The 24,289-nt window shown below is 49.2% G+C and overlaps 2 protein-coding genes across 2 annotated transcripts; both read right to left on the reverse strand.

The window, feature by feature from the left end:
- Window positions 1-976: 976 nt before the first annotated feature.
- On the reverse strand, window positions 977-10,524 carry EEF1G (eukaryotic translation elongation factor 1 gamma). Its single transcript, XM_014834316.3, has 10 exons — window positions 10,297-10,524; window positions 9,036-9,194; window positions 8,278-8,341; window positions 7,979-8,121; window positions 7,163-7,306; window positions 5,663-5,792; window positions 5,024-5,228; window positions 1,657-1,829; window positions 1,440-1,564; window positions 977-1,213 (listed from the first exon to the last, which is right to left on the reverse strand). The coding sequence occupies exons 1-10, from the start codon at window positions 10,438-10,440 to the stop codon at window positions 1,055-1,057; spliced, it is 1,446 nt and encodes a 481-aa protein (XP_014689802.1). The 5' UTR covers window positions 10,441-10,524; the 3' UTR covers window positions 977-1,054.
- A 989-nt stretch (window positions 10,525-11,513) lies between these two features.
- TUT1 (terminal uridylyl transferase 1, U6 snRNA-specific) lies at window positions 11,514-22,685 on the reverse strand. Its single transcript, XM_014834315.3, has 9 exons — window positions 22,501-22,685; window positions 20,764-20,954; window positions 16,190-16,505; window positions 15,904-16,004; window positions 14,412-14,881; window positions 13,690-13,799; window positions 13,414-13,524; window positions 13,153-13,245; window positions 11,514-12,729 (listed from the first exon to the last, which is right to left on the reverse strand). The coding sequence occupies exons 1-9, from the start codon at window positions 22,580-22,582 to the stop codon at window positions 11,579-11,581; spliced, it is 2,625 nt and encodes an 874-aa protein (XP_014689801.1). The 5' UTR covers window positions 22,583-22,685; the 3' UTR covers window positions 11,514-11,578.
- Window positions 22,686-24,289: the final 1,604 nt, after the last annotated feature.

Genomic DNA, 24,289 nt, shown 5'->3' on the forward strand with positions numbered 1-24,289 from the left:
CTGTATCCAGGAAAAGCACCTTCCTACCCTCCCAAGCCAAAAGCCTCCCTCTGTGCATAGACTAAGAGGGTGGGAGAAAGGAACCACACATAAAACCATAACCTGGAGACCAAAGGCAGAGTCAGGACTGTTTCTGCATGTGTCTCAAAAAGTGAATCAAATTAGAGGTTTCCAGTTTCACCTGAGCCCTTAAATTTACAGGGAGATCTTTAATGGTCTTCAGAAAAGACAGAGCAGAGGCAAGAATCTGTGAAAAGGGTATCATAAAAAGTAAACTCAAAAGAAAAAAGAGTAATCACTGGTCTGAGCAAGCTTATTAGATGATATTCAGGACTGAGCTACAATTCAGGAAGCAATAGGCTTCAGGGACACCCACGGGGTTCAAAGTCCTGCCTCTAGCACTTACGATGTGTGATCACGGGCAAGTTACTTATATCGCTGAACCCTACTTCCTTGTTAACAAGTAGGGCTATCCCAGAGGATCCACAGCCAGGTTAGGGCCAACGGGCCAGCGTCTGTTCCGAGTAGCCTGTGCCTGGCCTTCCTGCTTGTTCTAAGTATTTAAACTATGACCCCTGGATACCACCGCCTTCCTCCCTCACAGGGCAGTTGTGGGAAACCGTAAAGTTCCTCTGCTTGCTGTGCCCCATCGTATGTTAGCTCTGACATCATTAACTGGTGTTCTCTCCCTTCACTGGGGAAGGTCTGGAATCTGATCCTTAGGAATTAGGTCATTACAAAGCCCCATGTCACCACCCACCCTAACAGCATCCAAAATCTCCCAGATAGAAGACAGTCCCATCACAGTAGGAGGCAGGGTCATAAAAATCAAAACTGAGGCGAGGCCTCTCTCCCTGCTCTTCTGAAGATTTCTCTCCTGCCAAGGGAGGTACACCAGGCATAGAAAACACCCTGCTTCCATACAGCTACTCCCTCTTGAAGCCATCACTCACAAAGAAGGCAGGACAGGAAAGGGTTCAATGTTCAGTTTCCTTTAATGACCCCCGTCTCCCTGAAGGGCAGGTGCAGGCAGCTGGGCGGTGGCAAGAGATGTTCACTTGAAGATCTTGCCCTGATTGAAGGCTTTGCCCACATGCTGGAAGGCCCCCTCCCAGGAAAAGTACTCTCGAACCAGCGTCTGGGCCTCCTCGCTGCCAGGATCCAGTTTCCGCCATGTATATGACTCGTAGTCCACCTGCCAATCTGGACTCAGCTGGAGAGAAAAAGCCAGGTAAGAAGGATGTGGTCAGGTTATCCGATACTGTCTCACACCTGTTACTTCCAGCTCAGACAGATGTCATCAGAGCCGAGGATTCGTGTGAACATGAACTCCTTTCTGTACACATCCCTTGGACTCTCCTGAATGCTCGTCAGTCCAGGAAGAAAGGAGTGTGCTTCTCGTAGCCTGGCCCCACCCTCAAACCCTACACCTTCCTCACCGGAAAGGCGAGCTCCTGGCCTCGGAAGACCCAGACTCCAGAAATGGAGCTGCTATTGTTGGTTCCAAAGAGGATGACGCTGGCAAAGGCATTCTTCCTCAGCTTGTCCAATCGCTGGAACATTCCTGAAGGGACAAGGGAGAACATTCAGCCTTGGGAATCACATCACCCACTACCTTGTCCTCCCTCCCTCTTCCCAGACCCACCCTCTTCTCACCAGTGATGAGGTTGCAACTCATGAAGGTCTGGGTGAGCTCTTCAGGGAAGCGGTACTCAGAGTACCACAGGGACCAGCCATCCTTGTCAAAGTGCTCCCAAAAATACGGCAGCGCCACAGAGAGTGTGTCCTCATTGGAGTACTTGCGCTTAAATTCATCCAACACAAAGGTACTGAATGGAGGAAAAAACCAAGGAGGTCAATGTGGAAAAGGTGCTACACTAAGGCAACAAAGGGTTGCCATGCCAAAAGAACCTAAGGGCCTTTTCGCTTAAAACGTACTGGTTTAAAGGAAGAGTCTGGCAGATGTGTATAACCTAATGAGGCCTGTGAGCTGAAGGGCATGAACAGGGGCCTAAGGTACTCTCTCGGTCCCTACCCCCAGACTGAGTATGCTAGACACTTAGAGGTGGGGCTCAAAGGAGACCTGCCCCAGGAAAGGCACGGCGAACTGCTGCCCCCTGGTGGAGACGCAGGGTGAGGAGGCCTCCTCTTTTTTTCCTGGGCAGCCCCTCCCCGGGCTCTTTTCCATGAGTCACATTCAGTTACTGACTCACCCAAGTCTCTTTCCCCCACCACAGGCCTCTTTGGGTTACACACACTATGATATGACAGCAATGTAAGCAGTGAACATTTTCAAAGGGCCTCCACCCCAAATCTTACACCCATATCCTTTAGTCATTCTGCCCAGAAACAAGTTCAGATGCTGAATAACCCTTGGGTTTCAGTATCTTTGAAGCAATTTGACACGATGAGCCAAGAATGCCAGCAACAATATAGGAGAGGTCCTTCCCCTCATGGTAGGCATTCTATTTCTTCCTTTCCAATTATAAAAATACATGCTAACTGAAGAAAATCACCTGCAATGCCAGCAAACAAGATAATTTATTTCCCACTGGTGAGTTTGCAAAGATAGCGTACATCGTTTTGTGCCTTACACAACTTGTTCATTTAATGCCACTCATGCTATTGAGAATGTTTTGCAAATGTCCCATACACCTGTTAACCCCCCTTACTGAACGTTTAATTCGCTCAATTATTCATTAGCATAAATAATGCCAACAAATCCTAGAGTTAGAGACAGTTACCTCCCCTCCCTTTACAGGCAGGTTAAGTGGTGTGGCTTGCCCACAATCACAATGTAGCAGAGAATCTGTCCTTCAAATCTAGGTCCTAGGTTCCTTCCCTAATGCACAGCAGAGACCCCATCTGAGGAGCTTTAATACCTCGACCACCCAAAAAGGACTACGGATTTTTTATTCACACCCTCCGAAACTGTTCCAACTTTATTATTCATGATCGTGGATCCATTTTTTCTAAGTAACCATAAGCTCTGAATAGCTCCTGAACAAGTTTAGCTAAAAGGCCTTAAAAGGACTAGAATTAACTCTGGACAAATCACAGCCTTGGTCTTTGAAGGCATGACCTTCGTGACATTAAAAATCCCAGGGAAAATCATCTTGCAGGCCAGCAGAGCACCATGGTGATGCACTACCAATAGGTATTAATAAACATTCCCCAGGGGCCAGGCAGGTGGCAGAGTGGTTAACTTCGTGCACTCCGCTTTGGTGGCCCAGGGTTTCACCAGTTTGGATCCTGGGTGCGAACATGGCACCGCTCGTGGGGGCATGCTGAGGCAACGTCCCACGTGCCACAACTGGAAGGACCCACAACTAAAAATAGACAACTGTGTACCAGGGGCACTTTGGGGAGAAAAAGGAAAAATAAAATCTTAAAAAAAAATCCACAAAGGATATAAGAAATGCAAAGTTTATTTCAGATTTTTTTACTGCCCGATTTATTTTCTGCCCAGAGTATAGAGACCTAATAAATGTGAAAATCTCTAGCTAATAATTAACAATACCCATGTTACAACAGCATATGTAATTTGGGTTAGTTATCACAGCTTATTTACACACACCAAAAATTCTGCTCCCTCTTGACCTGCCCCTGTGCTAGGCTCAAAGTAAATCACTTTAGCTCAAAACGAAATATATCTAAGCAGCTGCGTCCAGAGCCGTCTTAGTCTTGTACAAAGTGCCCAGAAGTAACAGCTCTCAGCTATACTCCAAGTTGCTCCCCAGATGGGGAAGTAGCAGTTCCTAAAGGTGACTGTCCAGCACTGTGATTTTTTGTGTGTTTTTGTTTTAAAGATTGGCACCTGAGCTAACACCTGTTGCCAATCTTTTCTCTTTTTTTGCCTTCTCCTCCTCAAAGCCCCAGTACATAGTTGTATATTCTAGTTGTAGGTGCTTCTGGTTGTGCTGTGGGACGCCAACTCAGCGTGGCTTGATGAGCAGTGCTGGGTCGGCACCCAGGATCGAAACTGGTGAAACCCTGGGCCACCGAAGCAGAGCGCACAAACTTAACCACTAGGCCACAGGGCCAGCCCCACTATGATGTTTTTAAGTTACAATCTTAAGCACAGCTATTATGCCCACCACCAGTGTGAGCTCCTTCACACTGGTTTATCCCATATCAAGACCATTACAAAACGAGGGAGGTGAAACCCTGTTGAACCCTAACAGACCAAACTAGTCAAAGGCCGGATGGCTTTGGAAAGGTAGAATGAGAGGGTGAGCAAAGTAGAGAGAAAAGAGAACAAAGTGACCACAGAAAAGACATTCTTCATATTTCCTGAAATTGTCAGGACTTGGGGCAGTGACTGAAGAAAGATTTGATGGAAGAGAACTGGGCAAGGACTGGGTGTCGCACCTTTGTCAGACCAAAAATCTCCCTTATACTGTATTCTTTCTTCCAAGGACCCCTACATTTACTGAAAAGAGGATACAGATGACCACCCCATCTATCTCCTTCTCCTTGAGGGGTTTAATGCCCCCAGTTTTGCAAACAATGAACCAGACAGGCACTGGGTAGACATGGTCATCGTCCTTTCTGTTAGTAAGCAATTTTTATACAACCTGGTTCATCAAAACAGCAAAAACATAAGCAAACCATTCTGACGTGGTGTCACTGCTGCTTCAGCAAAGCCAGCCCAGCAGAGCTGACACAAGGCTCCCTGCACCTTCTTGCAGCTCTCACTCTGTTAATTCAGAGGGATTTCAAATCTTAGCGAGCAGGAAAAGACCAATTTAACTCCACATCGATTTCTGTACCTGCCTACTTTCTCTGCTAGAAAGGAAGTTCCAATCTTTCCAAATACTAAATGTGTTTGGAACTTGCTTTTTACTTTTGAAATTTACCCAATTCTTGATGATAATTCAGGAAGTTGCTGTTTTTGCAACTAAAACACGCCTTTCAATTTTGTATACACAACCTAAAATTCAGGGCCGTAGCTGTGTGTGAGGGGGACACACACAGGCGAAAACAGGCCTTCTTGGGTCCATGTCCCCTCCAATACCCTTACCTCTTGGGCAGGTGAGCAAAGGGGTCCTTGGCTTTTGGCTCAGCAGCCAGCGCCTGCTCACATTCATCCATCTCCTCCTCAGGAGCAGGAGCAGCCGCCTTTTTCTCCTCTTTCCGCTCAGCCTGTGGCTTCTGCTTCTCCTCCCGAGAACCCTTCTCTTTCCTTGGGGTGTCCTTTTTAGGCTGGCTCTCTGCAAATTTTTTAGCTGGTGCAGAGGAAAGCAGAAGTGTCAGTGTCCTGCCTCTTTCCACATCCCTCCAAAACCAGGCAGCAAACAGGATAATGGAGGAAAGCTGGGCGAATTAAGGCATCTAGGCTCTCAGCACCCTGCCACCAGCTCACTGGACATCTCCGAGCAAGAACACAACTCTCAGCAACAAATACGCGTGCGTCGTAATTACATATAACACAAATTAACACAAATGAGAGCACATGTGCGTATAAAACAAGTTTCACAAACTAGTTACTGCATGTGATACCCTACATTCCGTGGGTCCATATGACCCGAAGGCTGGAAAGGAAATCCAGGGGTTGAGACGGAGCAAACCAGCCCAACCCTGGCCGCACAAACCAGCCCAACCCTGGCCGCACAAACCAGCCCAACCCTGGCCGCACGCTCCTCAACCTCCTCAGACTTACCATCAAACTGGGCCATCTTCTCACAGAGCTTCACCTCTCCCAAGACAGCCCGGAACTGGGGCTGGTTAATGCAGGTGAGGAACCAGCGGTTGGTATTGGGGAAGGCCTGGCGGAAAGAAGGCTCCAGGACCTGCCAGGATGAAGGGTGGAAACAGAGTCAGTGAGGGAAACGTCCTGAAGAGTTTCAAGCCAGAGGCCGAGAGACCCTTGTTTTTTCCTACACCAAAGCACCACCTTCCTCTCAACCTCCCAGACAGCAGCTCCCCAGAACACCATCTTACCTTGGAGGGCTACTTCCCATTTACCTCCTAATCTCTTTTTGCCAGTCCAGTCCCATTTAATGGATGCTTGATCCCACCCTCCATTTAGCAGGAATCTACTTGGTAGCAATAATATTTATATGATGCCTTGCTCCTTCTACAAATCTATTTCACACTTGGTTTCCAATCTTTTGAACTTCACACGTCAATAAAATTTTTTTTAAAAAAAGGTTGGGACCAACAGAGGGCTATCAATTACTCCTTTTACCAAATAATAAAAACTATCTACATTAACTACACAACATATATATATATATACACCTACACACACACACACTACCATCAACCTTCAGAAAACCAAGAGCATTCAACAGCAAAAAGCCTAACTATTATTCCAGAACGAACAGTCCTTTAAATTAAACTCAGCTTCATGAAAAACTCATTTACCTTTTTCTAGTTTGCCAAGATCAGAGGAAAAATAATGTTGTCGTGGAGACAGAACATCGCAGTCATCTCTGCTGGTTCTGCAGTACTTGGGTTCAAACTCTACTCCACCACTTACTAGCTACATGCCCTTGGGCAGGCTCCATTTTTCCTCACCCACACACAGGCAAAGACTCACTGAGATGATCCCAGTAAGGCCCCTGGCACAGGGTCTGGCACGAAGTAGGTGCTTTTCTCTTTGCTATCACCTTACTATTCTGGACCTGAACCAGTCCAAGAGCTGCTATTTAGGAACCGGCAACATGTCATCTTTTTTGACCCAATAACCTCTACAACTGATTATTACTACCCTGGTTTTATAGTTTACAGATGATAAAAACAGGACTTAAGGAATTCACACACACACAGACATACACAGCCTTCTACCTCCAACTAGTAAGTTATGAAGCCAAGAAGAGAATCTAGTTCTGCCTCCAAAAGCTCCTGATGCTGAAGCTGCCATCCCTACCTCTGTCTTCACAGCTCAGCACAACTGGGCTTCCCAAGAAATATGGGAGCAAACCAAGCACCTTAGTTGCCAAACAAAAACTAAGGGCAAGAGAACGTTCCCAAACTTCTCAAGAGGAGGAGGAGAAGAAGCCATAGTGCTCAATCTTGGGATTCCCAGACACGAGCTGTCATCTCAGACTCCCTCCCGTCCAAGTCCTCAGCAGGACACACAGTAACCTGAGAGACTTGTCACTTAGTTTCTAACCCCCACCTACCCTCTGCCAACCTGATTCTTTATAAACTTCACCTGTTTGTAGAGCCACAACAGGGTGCAGACAACTGTGATGTCAGCCAGCGTAACTCGTTCGCCCACCAGAAAAGTCCTCGTCTTCAAGTGAGCATCCAGCAGCCCCAGAATTCGCCTCACCTCCTCCTTTGCGTTCTCTGTGGCCTAGTGATTTAATATGATCCAACTTACCATTCAGAAACTAAAGAACATTCAAGAGCAAGAGTGTCACAATTTCAGAATGGACAGTCCTTTAAATTAAACTCAGCTTCATGAAAAACTCGTTTACTGTTTTTTAGTGTGCCAAGATCAGAGGGAAAATAATCCCTTTCCCTCCCCTTCTCCCCCTAATAACACAACTAAGGTAGCTTTCCAGTTACTGAGTCCCAGCTCATCCCCCTGGTTTCACTGGAGTCAGCTCCTACAATCACTGCAAATGTATCACGAAGGAAGCTCTCTCAGCACTAAATTTCTTCATGGTGCAGTCTGGCTTCATTCCCATTGCAACAATCATAGTCCTCTATCTTCAGATCCTAGACGGAATCTTACAGGTCATCGGCTCTAACCACTCACCCACCATTTGGTCGGTATAACCTTCCTACAGCAGAAATCTCTCCTCTGACAGTGCATGATGTAGACACCACGTCCACAGAGTCTGACAAAGAACCCAGATGCTATCAGGAGCGCAGTGCTCCCAAATTTCACCCCGAAGATTAGGTCTTCTCATTACACACATATTCTTGGCATCTTTCTCAACCTATTTTATTTCTTATTCCCCGACACTCAGGAGTGGATGTAATCCCTGCCCTTGACTTCTCCCCACATTCCAAGGCTCACCTGCTTGTTGTGGTGCATGATGCCCAAGGTGGGGAACACCCAGGTACTGGCTGGGGGCACTATGTCACTATCAGCAAAGCTCACCCACTGGACCACCTGGGCTGCTGCCTCTGGAGTACTTCCCCGCAGTTCTTCATTGCTCACTGCAGAGGCAGAACAAAAGGTCAGAACGTTGGAGTCATGCCAACACCAATCCAGGTCCCTGAAAAGTCCTCTCCCTGTTCACTGCGGCTCCCCCTCACCCGCGCATAGACCCCTCACCTCCAGACCCTCCCATTTCCACATTCGCTGCAAATTACCATAGTAAGCAATGGCATTGCTCTCAAACACACAGAACCCATCATCACCCTCAAATGCTGGAACCTGGGGACAAAGCAGACAAAACATAAGTAAAATACATAGTCATCTCTCACTAACCAATCCTGGGAACTGCATTGTTTTGGATACAAATTTTTATATAAGGCTGACAACTCTTGCTAACCAAACTCTTGATACTGTCTGGAACTCAGGAACCAAAAATACTTGAATAACTTGGTACCCCTTACAATCTGAATTCACATAAGAAACCCAAAAGTCTTACCTATTATCAGATATTTATATAAAACTCCTCAATCAAATAAGCAAACGGCCAGAAGCCTAGTCTTCTATCGCTATCTACAATATTTAAAGCATTACGGCGTTCCTCACACTATACTTGATCTCTTCTACTCTTAGCATGGTGACCTATCTCTGTAAGCCTCTTGGGACAAGAATTCTGCTCATAGTAGATACTTGATTTACTTGCACTGAAACAGCCAAAACTCATTCTCTCACGTAAATACAAAGTAAAAGTCTGTGAATTTTATAAAAAGTCACTGAATAGCTCTCTATTATTTCTAACTACATCTGAATCTACAATTACCTCAAAATAAAGGTTTTTTTTTAAAAAATCACTGAAACGTGGAAAAGAAAACATGGAAAGCTCCCTTCTAAAGATGGTGGCCATCTTCAGGGTGACAGACCCTTAACAACTCCTCGGGTTCTCAGGACCAAAGGCCCCTCTCCGCTTCCTACTTACCTTGCCGGCAGGAAATTTACGAAGAAACTCAGGGGTGCGGTTGGTTTGGCCAAAGTGGAAGTGGGGTGGTGCGGAGAGCACGCGGACCTGAGCCCCGCTGTACTGGGCGGCGATGAGAGCCTTGAAGGCCCTCCAGTTTTCAGGATATGTGTACAGGGTCTGTGCCAGAAAGAGGAGAGGAAAAAAAAATTAGCGTGAGTTGAAGAGTCCCAGTCCTAAATGTCACCTCCCAGAAGGACTTCCCTGAGTGACCCCAATCTGTTCAACTCACTCCTTTACTCCCCCTGGTGAACCACATTCCTTAGTACCTGTCATGTGTAATCAGAGTCCTCCAAAATACCAGAGGACAGAACAACACACCAACTGCTAAATAAAGCTTGTTGACAGATCTGACCTTCCATAAGGACATCTCGAGAAGCATGCTCTTCTCCTCGAATCTATCTCCAAGAAATCCAGAACTCCTAGGTCCCTCGGACTCCATCTGCCGCCAAGCATCCGCCCCTCCCTTCCCTGAGCCAGGGTTTCATTCATTGATGGTTACCGGGTGCCTGCTACTCCACTGCTGAGCCGCTCACTCCTTCCCGAGCATCACTCTCGTCTCTAAGACACAAACCCCGACCAAGACATTCCCAGGTTCCCCTCAAAATAGCCACCGAGATCTAGAACGGCATCTCCTCTTCCTAAATCAACTCGGTCTCCCTAAAAAGCCTTTCCTGTCACGCGCACCATCTTCCGATCCCGTCCCGCAGTGAGTTCCCTGATGTTGCCTTCACTCCTCCTATTAACCTGACCAGGGGGGTCCGACTGGTCTGACTCCACCGTCCGGAGGTTCCTCTCGCTCCCGAACTCCCCTGATGGAAGACCCTCAGCCGAGGCCAGCCGTCCTTGCCCACAAAGACCCTCCTCTTCACCCTGTCCCTACTGTTGTCCCACAAAACGGTCGCAAAAGTTCTGTCAACCTGCCCAGATCCCACGTCTCGAGGCGGCAATGAACCCGAACCCCTTTCCCCGGCCCCAGACAGTCAAGACCCGGCATCTTTTTTCTCCTATGCCCCAGACCCTTCCACCTCTTTGGCCTCCGAGAGCCCCAGCCTCAGTTCCCCTCCGGGGCCTGGAAGCCCTGCTCTCCAACAGTACGGTCTCTAGATCCTAGGTCAGCTCCCCATTCGGCTCCAGAACTCCTCTGACGCCAGCTCACCCAACTCGGGCAGAGGATGGCGTCGGATAGGGTGACCTGGCTCGCCAGAGCCGGCAAACTTACCCCAGCCGCCATGGTGATTCCGCAGAGAAAGGGGGTGGGGCTCTCGGCGCTGCCGCAAAGTAAGCCGTCAGGGAGGGAAGGGAGGGGGGAAGGGAGAGACGTGGAGAGACAGCAGCCGGAAAGCGAGGACGGCACAGACGGCATACGCACGACAGTTCGGTGTCCCGCGGCGACAGAATTGGAAAGGGAAGGGGGTGGGGTCTGCTGGCCTACGCGGAAAAGGATCGCGCCTGCGCAATGGGGCTCCTGACTAGCCCTCCCCTCAGGTACCACCAATCGGAGTCCCGAGGTGGAGATACTGGGCGCGGAGGGAGGGGAAACTGTGAGAACTAGCTGGAAAGTCGCCCCTTGGCGGCTACGTGGCACAGCTGCCAACCCAGTGCGGCGCCGCGTCCCCGAGTCGGCATCCCCCTGCGGCTTGCGGGGCCCACAGTGTAAGTGAGGCCCAGGGACGAGTGACTTGATGGGAGGTCCTGCCAAGCCCCTAACACCGTGATTGTGACGCTCAGGAGCGGAAACAACTCCTGCGGAGGTGGCGACTTGCCAAATTCCTTTTGTTCCCGCTCTGGCTTTCTAGAGCAGAGCACGTGTATCTAACCGGAGCCCAGGTCTGAAACCCTCTAAAAGTGGGATTTCCTCCCATAAACCGCCTTGCAGCCCTGGGATGCTGTTCCTACTGCGAAAAGAAAGGGGACTTAGTCCTGAAGCCTGCGACAGGGGAGGAGCCTAAGGGAGAACCCAGCCATACCCCTTCCACCTCCCGTCACTCAAGGGGGCTCACAGTTTCAGACAAATTCTGATGGGTTGCCCTTTGCCCGTGTTCAGGTCTGAAAATCTCTTACCCAATTTACCAGAGAACAGGATGAATTCCCCTAAGTGAGAGAATGAAGACCCCTGAACCCAAATTTCAGGCCCTGTCACCATTCATAAATCTGGGCAGCAAGGTCAATGTGGAGGCTAACTTGCTTCCTCTCACAGATCCTGCTCAACCCACCCACCCAGCATGTCATCGTTCAAGAACTGAGTGGGCTCCAGGGGCCAGACCCACACGTCCTGGGCACTCCCTGCAGCTGCGATAAACGGTAGGAAGGAACGAAACAGGCTGCTGCGGTGGAGGAACAGGGAGACCTCGAAGTGGCCAAAAAAGCCCTCTGAGAAGGCTGCGTTATGGCCTGGGGAGAGAAAGTACTGGGTAGGGGCAGGATTATTACCAAGTGGAAATCAGAGGAAAACTGTAGTGTTTGTTAAACTAGCAGCTTTATTGCCCTTTAGGGCCCTGTCTTCACTTGAGGAGATTTCGAAGTGCTTGAGGGAGGAAAACCTGTAAGAAATGATAGAGATCAGGGAACAGGCCTTGAGCATCCTGGAGTGGGGTCACAGTGAGAGTGTGGTCAGCCTGGGAGGCAGCCGCCACAAAGGTCAGAAGTGGCTCAGCCTCTGGCCTCTGTTCAGCACTGCTCAGTCCTCTCAGCTCCTGGGTCACCCGAGCCTCAGTCGCCAGCCACTCTGCTCCTGTGCCAGCACCACCTCCACCTCCTTGCTTGGTTTGCTGCTGCAGGCGTCGCCGTGCACGCCTCCGCCCCTGCCACACTCGGTGCCACAAGGCACAGCGCCAGCTCACTGAGGAGAGCGACGCTCCCTTCCCTGTCTCACTCTGGGACCCTTCTCTGGCTGCCTCAGGTCCTTTGGGCCCCTGCTCTGCCAGCGCTGCATGGCTTGACGGCCCTTCTTCTCCAGCGACTACATGCTTTCTGGTCATCAGGGGCGGCTCCCCTGGTTGCGCAGGGCTCCACATGGCCCAGTCCTCCCCTGTCTCTCCAACCTCTATAACCATTTCTTCTACACCATCTTCGCCGTGGTCCCCTGCACATCCCTGCTGCTCCTCCTTCCCCTCCTCACAGCTTTTGTTCTGTCCATCTAGTTTCAATCTTTTGCTTGTCCCCCCCTGGGGAGACTCCCCAGTTCCACCTCCCTCTGACCGCAATCTCTTGGTGCCCTGTTCTATATGACACCCCAATGCTTCCCTTAACACCTGGACCAGGGCAGCAGTGAGCTGGGTGAAGGGAGCAGGGGGTAAGGGGATGGGTGTTGCAGACAGCAGGGAGCTAGGGGAACTGGGCTGCAGGAGGGGGAGCAGCCCCCAGTCCCGACCCCGGGAGGAACGACGCTGGTACTGGAGGCTTCGGCAGTAATTGGCTGCCGCTCGACAGCAGTTCTGTAGCCGCCCGGCCACCCGGCTGGTCACATTGGCTGCCACATTGTGACTCAGGTCAAAAGGATCCTGGAGATTCATAGGGCCGAGGCGCAGACCCTCCCAGAGACTAGAGGGCAGGCCCCCTGCCACAGGCAGTGCCTGACCCTCTCGCAGGGACAGCAGTGAGCCACGAAGATCCCAGCAAGAGACACAGGAGAAGAACTGGGCTAGCAGGGAACCTGGAGCAAGAGGAAGACCAGGGAAAAGGGGTTACCTGAAGGCCAGAGCTGAGACAAGCCCTGCACCCGGGCCATTCCCTCTGGAGGACTTTCCTTTTCCTTTCCAAGGGGTTCAGAGGAGTACCCAGAAGCCAGGCTCCTCTGATCCCTATACACAAGAAGTCAAACCTCTCTCCCCGTGCCCCCAGCAGCGTCCTGCCCCAGATGCTGCTCCTTCCCCTTGCTAACAGTGTAACCTTGGGCAAGCCACTTAATTACTCCAAGCCGTGGTTTCTTCATCCGTAAAATGGCAGTAACAATATTAGCTATTGCATGAGGTTGCTGTGAGAACCATGCCTGGCACACAGTGACTGTGTGAGGTATGTTTCCTACTATTGTGATTAACATCATTTATTAGTCCTCTACCGGGCTCCCCAGACTCACTCAGGGGCTCCTTATTGGTGCTGGGCTCCAGTCTCGAGGCATCCCTGGGGAAGCTACAGTCCCAGCCATCAACCTCCACCTGTTCATCCTCACCTGTGAAAGTAAAAAAGGTGAGGGTCAGCCTGAAAGCAGGAATACGGGGGTGGAAATAGGGGTGACGACAGAGAGATCTGATTCCCAGGGTAGCTAGTGTGTCTAAGTGAGATGAAGAAGAGAGATGAAGCTAACAAGATTGAACGGGTGGACGCTGGGCTGCCGTACCTGCCTTCTGGGTGAGCTGGGCCACAGTGGGCAACACAGGAGGGTCCCTGGTCTGAAGGAAATAGATCACGAGCAAGGTCAGGGCGTAGTTATTGAGAAGGGGGCCACTCCCTGGGTAAATAATCAATAATGCCAATTAGAACAGAGGTGCCTCCAATCCCCTCCTTGGTGGTTTTCTCAACCCTGGTTCCTGTACCTGCCCATCCTTCTCTCCCTGAATCCCTGCCTTTGCCTCAACACCAACCCAGCCCCAAGTCTGTCCTGATTCATTCTCACCTGACAGCCCTCGACCCTGAGCCCAGCAGCGGAGGGTGTACACGAGGGGCCGTACTCGTCCATCCAGCTCAGAGCAGAGACTCAGGAAGCGGGAGTTATGCAGGGCCAGCCTGGGACAAAGGGAGACTGGGGTGTCAGGGCTTGGGAACCCTCTGAACCTATCACCCCCAGCTCTCATTCCAGACTGGCATGCTGGGGACCAGCTGGAATAAGGCCAAAAGAGGGTTTCCAAAGTGTGTGCTGACACATTGATCTTATGAGAGGGTGTACAAACCGTCAAACATGTTTGGGAAACACTACATTCTAAAAATGTCTTCGACATTCACAGAGCATGGTATTATAAGGCTACTCAGAGCCTTTAGTATGCAAAGAAACAGACAGAAAGGGACGGAGACAGGGAAGACAGGAGAAAGAGAGGGAAGGTGGCAGCGGAGGAGAGGCAGGGAAGGGAGAAACCTGTGTGTTTAATTTAGCATTTCCCAAACATATTCAACCATGTAACTCTTTTCTAAATCTCTTAAAAATAATATTCCGAGAAACACACTTTACAACCACTGACATGGAAGCCAGACAGGAGGTGAGTGGCAGAAAGAGGGACGGGACCAAACAAGGATACCCTCGAGGCCCAGCAGGTGTGGGACGGTTCCACACCAGGGCTCCCTCCTCAGCCACCTCTGAATGCTCAGCTGGCCTTCCCCGACCACCCCGCTAAACAAAGGTACCGGTTACTGAGGGAGACGTCACCGTGGAGACCTGAAGGCCGATGGCAGAACTTGACTACAGGACGTCGGGCAGAGGGCACAGTTTGGACTCGGTACACTCCAGGGACACAGCCCCGAAGAATGGATCCTACCAGCTCCAGCATGGCTACACCCTCTGTCTTCTCCCCAGTCGGGGCCTCTGCTAGTTCCAGAGACTTCCCTGGGTCCCCCTCGCCCCGGTCCTCCTGCAGTGGTGAGGCTGGAGGCAGGGACTGGGGAGAGGCGAGGGTCTCAGAGGCCAAAGCAGAGTCCGGAGTCCGGGGTGCCAGGGAGGAGGATGGGATTTCAAAGTCCAGGGCTTCCGAGTCTTGAGGAGAAGCTGGAGGCTGCGAGTCTGGAGGGGAGGCTGGGGTGCCAGCCAGGGCTTGAGGATCCAGTGGGGATGCAAGGGCCGAGTCCAAGGACGGAGACTCAGGAGCCTTTGGGGCTGGCTGGGGATAGAAATGAGCTGAGTGAGTGCCGCCCCTGCTGTCCCCCAACCCAGGAACATTCCCATCCCCAAGAGATATCTGTTACTTACTGCTTATGTGCCAGGCCCTATTCTTAGGGCTTTATATATATTAACTCATTTAATCCTCACAATTTTTTTAAATTAAAAATAACCTTTTAATGCCATAAAATCAATGGTCTGTATTCTGCAAAAATGCCATTGTCACCAAAGAGAAAAAAGGTAGAGGAACTGTTCCAGATTAAAGAAGACTAAAGAGACAACACAACAGTTCATTGTCAGGGTAGCTGACCCGGTTGGAGAACGCATTGTAGATTAAAGTCTGGTAAAGCTGTACACTTGTACCAGTGTAGCACTTCCTCAACTTGACAATCATGCTGTGGTTGTACACTAGAACACCTTGGTTCTTAGGTGCTACACACTGGAATAGAAAGGGGTAAAGAAGCATGATGGATGCAACCTACTCTCGATGATTCAGAAAATATAAATGGTGTGTAGACAGAATGATAAAAGAAATTTTATTTTAAAAATAACCCCTTTTGTGGGGCAGAAAGTATCAGGAACTCTACTTTCTGCTCAATTTTGCTGTGAAACTAAAACCGTTCTAAAAAATAAAGGCTTTTAAAAAAATAATAACCCTTTCCCATTCCACAAACAGAATCTGTACATTAAATGTTAGAAAATACAGAGAAGCAAAAACTTAACCCCAAAATTGCCTTACTGTATGTCCTTTTATATATATTTTTTCCAAAATAAGATAAGATACACACCATTTTGAAATCTGGTGTTTTCCTGTTATAAATGCCATCTATCCCATGTCAATTCATTTTTATCCTATTGAATACCCAGCCACATTCACAATTCTCTAATTACAATAACCCTTTCAGGTGGGTCCCCTTGTCCCTATTTTACAGATAAGGAACTGAGGCCTGAGAGGTAACTGTTTGCCCAGAGTCACATGACCATTCCCACTGACTCTTCCCAACTGCCTCCCTGGTCACTCACCTGGGGCTCTTCCAAGTCACCCAGATCCAGGAAGAGGTCAAGATCACAGCCATGGACATCAAAGCTGTTTATGGAAGAGCCAAAAGGATGGACCACACAGCCTGTGTGCCGAGCAGAGGATAAAGGTCAACAGACATTAGGGAAGAGTAGAGGGCAGAAGAACATAATGGGGCGTGAAGGTGGAGGAGCAACCGAACAAACACCACTAGCTGAGGGGGACTGGGGTGCAGACACTGGGGAGGGAAGGACAGGCAGGGCACAGATACAGCTGAGGGAGGCGACTCACCAGGGAAGAACTCTGTGAAGACCTCCTGCATCAGGGCCACCACCAGGCTCCGAAGCTGCCGCTCAGCCTCGGACAACTCCCTCAGCCCCACGAGCTTTACCATTTGTGCCCCAACGTCTGGGGCCTCAGCGAGTGCTTTGGCCAGCTGGTGACTGTCAGGGGCCGCCCCTTTGGGGGATTTGGAGGCAGGGCTCTGGAACTCTTTCTGCTCCCGTGGCCGGACCCGCAGGCGATGTCCTCCCAGGCTGTGCTGGGGCTGTGACAGGACAGCTTCCCGGGCACCCACGTCCCCCATCTCCACGATGGCAAACACTCCCTGGCAAACCACAACAGGGGCAGGGATGATGGTTTTAGAACCAAGAATCCAAACACACAGTCTCACAGTGGGTGAGAATCTTTGAAGTGGGGACCACCCTATAAATTGAGAATATTTGCTTAATGTTTCTCTAACAGGGAACATATTTAGAAAAGCAATTCTCTCCCTCACTTCTATCCCACACATTTTACTCTCACCCCAGCCTGCCTCTGAAAATCTCATTTGACCTGTTTCACTGTCCCCTCCTCTTCCCGGTGATGTGATTTCACTGTTAGACCATGACTCATAAACCCCCAACTTTTCCTGCTTTAATTAGACTCTTTTGTTTTTTAAAGACTTTTTTTAAACGATTTTATTTTTCCTTTTTCTCCCAAAGCCCCCCGGTACATAGTTGTGTATTTTTAGTTGTGGATCCTTCTAGTTGTGGCACGTGGGATGCTGCCTCAGCATGGCCCGAAGAGCGGTGTCATGTCCACACCCAGGATTCAAACTGGCAGGACCCTGGGCCACCGAGGAAGAGTGCAAGAACCCAACCACTTGGCCATGGGGCCGGCCCATAGACTCTCAACATTAAGAATCCATGTAATGAGCACTGTGCCAGACATAAATATAAACACATAAACCCTATCTTTGACAAATTTACCATCTAGGAATAACAGCGATATGACAGCATGCTGCTATGATTTGGCTGAGTTCACTTATTTACTGTTTTTTGGGGTTTTTTGTGGGGTTTTTTTAAGGAAGATTGGCCCTGAGCTAACATCTGCTGCCAATCCTCCTCTTTTTGCTGAGGAAGATTGGCCCTGAGCTAACATCCGTGCCCATATCCCTCTATTTTATATGTGGAACGCCTGCCACAGTGTGGCTTGATGAGTGGTGCATAGGTCCGAGCCAGGGATCTGAACTGGTGAATGCCTAACCGCCGAAGCAGAGTGAGCAAACTTAACCACTATGCCACCAGGCCGGCCCCTGATTTGGCTGAGTTCAATGAAATTCTTTAGGCCATTTTTTTTTAAAAGGTAAAATGTTAGCAGGAGCAGGAAAAAATATGACTGCTTTGTGGCAAAAGTTCACTATTCTTTTATATTCTCTTCAGTGGTAAAGCTCGAGCCTCATCCTGCTTATAAAAAGGTACCCTCAGGGCTGGCCCCATGACTGAGTGGTTAAGTTCATGTGCTCCACTTCAGTGGCCCAGGGTTTCACCAGTTTGGATCCTGGGCACGAACATGGCACCACTCATCAGGCCATGCTGAGGTGGCGTCCCACATAGCACAACCAGAAGGACCCACAACTAGAAGATACAGCTGTGTACTTGGGGGCTTTGGGGAGAAGAAGAAAAAAGAAAGAAAGAAGACTGGCATCAGATGTTAGCTCAGGTGCCAATCTTTAAAAAGAAAAGATACCCTCTACAGTAATCAAGACATTGTAGTACTGGCAATAAGACAGGCATTCCAATGAAGGGAATGTTGTTGAGGCTCCAGAAATAAACCCGTATATCTATCATCAACTGTTTTCAACAAAGGTGCCAAGACCATTCAATGGCGAAAGAATAGTCTTCTCAACACATGGTGCTGGGACACTGGATAGCCACATGCAAAAGAATAATGTTAGACCCCTACATCACACCATATAAAAAATTAACTGGGGGGGGGGGAGGCCAGCCGCATGGCCGAGTGGTTAAGTTTGCGCACTCCACTTCAGCGGCCCAGGGTTTCGCCAGTTTGAATCCTGGGTGCAGACATGGAACTGCTCAAGCCATGCTGAGGCAGAATCACACATGTCACAACTAGAAGGACCTACAACTAAAAATACACAACTATGTACCAGGGGGGCTTTGGGAGAAAAAGGAAAAAAAATAAAATCTTAAAAAAAAAAAAAATTAACTGGGGGGACGGCTTCCCCAGCACACAGGCCTGAATTATGGATGGGGAAAGAGTGATAATGAGTATGCAGTTTCTTTTTGGGGTGATGAAACATTCTGGAATTATATAGTAGTGATCGTTGCAGAACTTTGTAAATATACTCACAACCACTGAAATGTATACTTTAAAAGGATGAATTTTATGCTGTGTGATATCACTCATGTGCCCTTCCTACCCTCACTTCTACTTTTATGCCAAAGAGAGCAAAGAACCAAAGTGAAACCAAGGAGAAAGGCAACCACTTGGACCTGCCCAGGCCAATCTTCTGACTCCGAGGAATCACGCGGCTCACCAGGCTGCAGTTCAACTCCAAGTGTGCAACCAAAGCCCCAGCTAGAAATTAGGTGTCTCTATGCCTGGCCTTGTCTCTGTGTACATATTTCTCTCAAGAAGCATACGGAAGGCATTAGGGAGGGAGGGATTAGCAGATTCAGAAGCCTGTATCCTGGACATTCATCTCGTCTCAACAGCAGCACCCCCAGCTAGTCACCATTTAATGAGGGCTTATTATAAACCAAGCTGTTCGTAGAAGCTATTTCTAAGTCTCATAAGACCCCTAAAAAGTATGTATTATTATTCCCATTTTAAAAATTAAGAAAATAAAACTCAGAGAGCTTAAGTAACTTGTAACTGCCTCCCAAGTAGGGGCTCAAACCCCCAAATCTCCAACTTTCCAGCGATGATCTCCCTCAAGGAAATGTCGTGGAGATTAAATGAGATATTGTATATAAAGTACTTAGCACTAATTTGTACATAGTAATTGCTCAATAAAAATTTTGATCATTATTGTTATAATAATTAAAAGCCTCAGAAACTTTAAGTTCAGGAAAAGACCATTCTTTACAACTGAAATAAATATGACCAAAAATGGGGACATTGAGCTTTCTGAAGAAGTAACCTGAGGCAGACACTGCCAACTGCCCACCAATACACATTCTCCCTTTCTTCCTTACTAACAGAACCCCAATTTTTGTTCGGAAGGGAAAAGTGCCCAGCTAAAAAAAAGCTACATTTCCCAGGCTTGCCTGGAGCTAGGGGTAACTATGCAATAGAGTTCTGACCAATGAGATATAAGCAGAAGTCTACTGAAGAGGCCTCTGGAAAAGGTATCCTTCCGGGAAATAAAGAAAAGGGAGGAGGGTTCAGCTCAGCTGACCATATCTTTCATACTCTGCCCTTCAACTTATCCCTTCTTGCCATAGGATGTGGAAGCAGCATTATTATAATTCTGAAGTGAGAGCCACGTACCAATAATGACAGAGCAGGAAAACAGGAAAACCCTGGACAGCTCAGGTCTGGACTTCTTGTTCCAAGAGAACAATTAAACCCCTTTTATTGAAGCCATTGTGGGTCAGCTGCTGACTGCAATCTCTTAAGAAAAACAGACCCCACCCTATCCTAAGAGAAGACCTGGGCTGCTAAGGAGATTTGGGATCACCTGAGCCACCCCTTCAGAACTAGAGGGCAGTCTCAGAATACAGTATAACCACAGAACACAGTACCACAACAGTGAACTTTTTCCAAGAGACTATAGAGAAACTGACAAAAGGTCTGCGTGGAAGCAAGACAAAAAGGACCACCAAGAACAAGCTTGTTTGTCTAGCACTGTCCAGAGGACAGGGTGTTCTGACCAGATAATCAGTACCTCTCAGTGTAAGTTACTAAACTGCTAATTGGGCTATCAACCAGTCTCTTGGAGGGTTAGGAGACATCTCCCAAAGTTGTGGTCACTGTAATTACTCACTGAATGTCTACTTTCTCCACTAAACTGTAAGCTCTGTGCAAGGAGGGAGCGCATATATCCTATCACTACTCAGAATGCAGCTCTAGGGGCCAGCCTGGTGGTGTAGTGGTTAAGTTCGCACGCTCCACTTTAGCAGCCTGGGGTTTGTGAGTTTGGATCCTGGGCACGGACCTATACACCACTTGTCAAGCCATGCTGTGGTGGTGTCCCACATACAAAATAGAGGAAAACTGGCAAAGAGGTTAGCTCAGGGCCAATCTTCCTCACAAAAAATAAAATAAGAATGCAGCTCTAAGCACAGTGCCTGTTACAAAGTTAGCAGTTAGTAAATATTTCGCAAATAAAAGATTGATGGAAGAAATAAATGATGAACAAGTCCCCCAATGACTAAATCTGGTGAACTGATAAAATCCAAGCAGGGGCTGGGTTGGGGAGGGGCTCACAACGCTGGATTAGCCCACGTACTGAAGAAGTGTCCACCGAGAAGCCACACTAGACACCAGCTCAAACAGGCTGCTGGCTTCTCTCTCTTGTTTCTTTCGATATGCAGCACACCTGACTCATTCTTTACCCGGAGAGCCATTCACTCTACCTTGTCCTTGTCCATGACAACACTGGCCACAGATCCAAATGCCTGGAAGTACTCAGAGAGCTGAGCAGAATCCACATCCCGGGGAAAGCCACTGACAAACACACTTCGAAGTCCCTGGGCCTTTCGGGCAGCTCTTAGTTCTACCAGGTGCCGGTGCTTCCGGCCTCCCAGGTGGGCATGTAGGCTGGGTCCTGCAAAGACAAATGTGAGACAAAAACATCTGAATTACTCTTCAGTGTACCTACTCCCTGACTCTTCTCTGTGTGCCTAAATCCTACTGATCCTTCAAAGCCAGAGAAAGTGTGACCTTTGAATACACAAAGTTCTGACTCCTCTCACCTTCCTCTCTTGTCCATTTGTCTTTATAGGGTATTCTCTCTAAGTAGTTCCCAGGAGAAATGGCTACACTACAAGAATTTCTTAAACCATCTGTAAGTGCTAGGTAGAGGAGTATCTGCAAATTGTAAAGAAATGAACAGGTAACTTATCCAGGTCATACAAAGAACTAAATAAATCAGGACCCTAGACTATTCCCCATGGATCATCTCTGGGTATGGTGTAGAGATTCCAAGTGCAGGATCTGAAGTCACATTGCCCAAGTTCAAACCCCAGCTTTGTCAAACTGTGTGAGATCTTGGGGAAGTTACTTAACCTCTCTCTGCATCAGTTTCCTCAGATACAAAAGGGAGATAATAGGGTCCGGCCCTGCGGCACAGTGGTTAAGTGCGCATGTTCCGATTTGGCGGCCCGGGGTTCACTCGTTTGGATCCCGGGTGGGGGACACGGCACCGCTTGGCACACCATGCTGTGGCAGGCGTCCCACGTATAAAGTAGAGGAAGATGGGCATGGATGTTAGCTCAGGGCCAGTCTTCCTCAGGAAAAAGAGGACTGGCAGTAATTAGCTCAGGGCTAATCTTCCTCAAAAAAGAAAAAAAGGGAGATAATAATCGTACCTACTACATATGTATTATTCACATATAGCACATGGCAGAGAGTCTGGCACATGGTGAATGTGGGAAAAATTTGCTGCTATTATGATTTTTATTATATTTTGAGTCAGCTGCTTGATGTCACCAATGTAGATGTGGGGCCAAGGAAGACTATCTTGGAGTTCTGGCTTGCCCTTCAGGACAAATAGTGCCATTTACAAAGAAAAAGAACAGAAGATCCTGTTTATGGAAGATCAGGATTTCAAACTTCAAAAGTGGAATCTGAGGTTTCATTGAGCCCCTTGCGCAGTCACACAAGGACTTCGTTTACTTTTCCAAACCCACCGTTCAGGCGTGCAAGCCATGCTACTTCACCCATCTCTGCCTTTGGGTAGCTCCTCTGTAGGGCCTCCCTGACTTACTACCTTCTCTGTGATGCCACAGCTCTCCAAACATATCTGTAGAGCACTGAAATTGTCTCCATCTCTAGATGGAGAGCTCCTTCATCTCTGAATACCCTCTCCCCACCCTAGAGCCTGGCAGGCACAAAGGGAATGTTCAATAGATGACGGTTAAAGCGGGAATAAAATAACGAGGCTTTCGTCGTGGAGATTTCGGACACCGGGAAGGAGCGGAGTAAGGTGGTGGGACTTTGCTCACTCTCTAATCCCTTCGGACGGGCGGAGTGAAAACGGAGGTGAGTGACCCTACCAACTGACTTGACAAGAACTATGATCTATAACCGTAACTTTCGCTAAGACCCAGAGACGAAGCCCACAGCCACCCCCCTCTCTAGCCACCGCTTACGGTTGGCTGTAGTCACGTGGCAGAGGCAGCAGCGGAAACCCCCACGCGGCAGCGATTCGACATCCGAATCCACCGCTGCCATCGCGACTCTCCAGTACCAACAAAATGCAACCACTCCTGCCACCACAGGAATCGACTCCTACAAACCGCAACGCGCTCGGAAGCAACTTCCGCCAGTTCAATAGGAAGTGACGTAGCACCGGCCAATCGCGCGGGCACACTCCTCCGGAAACCAAGCTTCTTCGACTCAGGGTTCCGTTTCCAGACTGTGTTAACCTAACTGGCTTTAGGAAAAGCGGCCCATCTACGATGCTTATCTGCATGCGGTAAGCCGATTGGTGTGCTCTGAACTGTTCAGGCGTTGATTGGCCGAAAGAATCGTGAATATTCATAACAGAAGCCACAAGGGCAGGCGCCGGTTTGCGGTCGGGGCCAGCTTCTTGACAGCCGGCCGCTTCCTCGCTGGGTGGTCGTGGCCAGGCTGTGCCCTCCTTCAGGCGACAGGAGAGCCCTGCGCGGCTGTATCCTCAACCCTATATACCTAGCGAATAAAGGCGGAGGATGAGCAGCCTCTACGAAGCCCAGGGCTGCCCCTGGATTCTCGAACTCCTCAGGGCGTTACTCTTTCCCTCTGCCCTCGATCCTCCCCCGAAACGGGTGTTCTGCGACCCCTTCCTAGCCTTGGTTGGGGAGCTAGACCCCCACCGGGCATCTTGCGGACTCCATCTTGCGGGGCCACAGCCAGATCGCTGCAGTCCTGGTGAGCCGGGCTTTCCTTCCGCAATAGTGGGTTGCACGGAGGGTCCTCAGGAGGCGCCAGAGCCACGGGCCCACTTCGAGGCATGCGATGGAACCTACTACGGTGGCCACCATATAAGTGAAGACATTGGAGGACGCTGCTTTGCCCCACACTGGGATAGTGGTCAGCTTCTCCCGACATCACTGAGGTGTTGGCTCAGGACGGGGAGAGAGTAAGGGAACTGGGGAGGCCCTAGGGACAGAGACCATGAGATGGAGGAGACTATCTGATGGGCTAAGCAGCTCTTGCTGTTGATCAGCCCACAACTTTGGACTGTGGAAAGAGGAGTGGACCTGAGGCAGTCATCTCAAGGTCTGTAACCTTGAGCAAGTCACAACTGCAAGGTTGTTCCCCATCTCCAAAGAGCATGTAGTAGGCTTAACTTCTTGTTCTCTCTCCTAAGGTGCTCCTCCTGTTGGGCCCAGCTCAGTCATATGTTTCCCAAACCTAAAAAGGCAGGAAACAGCACTAGCATGGACCCTGACATCAAGACAGTTGCTGAGGCTGGCCTTGGGGATCCTTGAAGCAGTATTCTGTGCAAATACAACACGGAGCCAGGTGTTGTATCCTAGAGATCCTGGAGTATCCCACAAGGTGGACTACATCCTGCCCTGGCCTCTAGCAATTCCCAGAATTCCCTCAGTAAAAGGGAGAGGGAAGTTAAGAGTTGGGAAAACACAGCAAGAAGAACCTTCACACACCCACCCCCAATGGATGCCACCAGCTTTGCAGAGAACCAGCTCATCCCAACTGCTTTGAATGAATCTGGGCCAAGATGGTGCTTGGGGTCCAGCACCACAAGGAGCCGGGAGCAGTTTGGGTCCCACAAGAGAGAGCGCTACAGCAAGCTGCCTGTCAAGGCTGCAAATGTCATAGAGCTGTTCCCAGGGCAAGCCCCATCTGTACCTCTCTTATAGTCCTTTGTCCTTTCTTTTCCCAAAGACACACACCGCCAACACACACACGCATACATGGCAGAGAACAGCTGAG

This window comes from Equus asinus, chromosome 17 (genome assembly GCF_041296235.1).
Source record: "Equus asinus isolate D_3611 breed Donkey chromosome 17, EquAss-T2T_v2, whole genome shotgun sequence".
Taxonomy (NCBI): Eukaryota; Metazoa; Chordata; class Mammalia; order Perissodactyla; family Equidae; genus Equus; species Equus asinus.

Excerpts from the sequence above, each read along its gene's own strand:
- EEF1G (XM_014834316.3), bottom strand. The coding sequence starts at position 10,440 with ATGCCGTCTGTGCCGTCCTCGCTTTCCGGCTGCTGTCTCTCCACGTCT. Across the intron at positions 8,342-9,035 it reads GTAAATTTCCTGCCGGCAAG|GTTCCAGCATTTGAGGGTGA; the intron begins GTAAGTAGGAAG and ends CTTTGTCCCCAG. Across the intron at positions 8,122-8,277 it reads CAATGCCATTGCTTACTATG|TGAGCAATGAAGAACTGCGG; the intron begins GTAATTTGCAGC and ends CTGCCTCTGCAG.
- TUT1 (XM_014834315.3), bottom strand. The coding sequence starts at position 22,582 with ATGGCAGCGGTGGATTCGGATGTCGAATCGCTGCCGCGTGGGGGTTTC. Across the intron at positions 20,955-22,500 it reads CCACGTGACTACAGCCAACC|GACCCAGCCTACATGCCCAC; the intron begins GTAAGCGGTGGC and ends TTGTCTTTGCAG. Across the intron at positions 13,800-14,411 it reads GACGTCTCCCTCAGTAACCG|GCTGGCCCTGCATAACTCCC; the intron begins GTACCTTTGTTT and ends CCTTTGTCCCAG.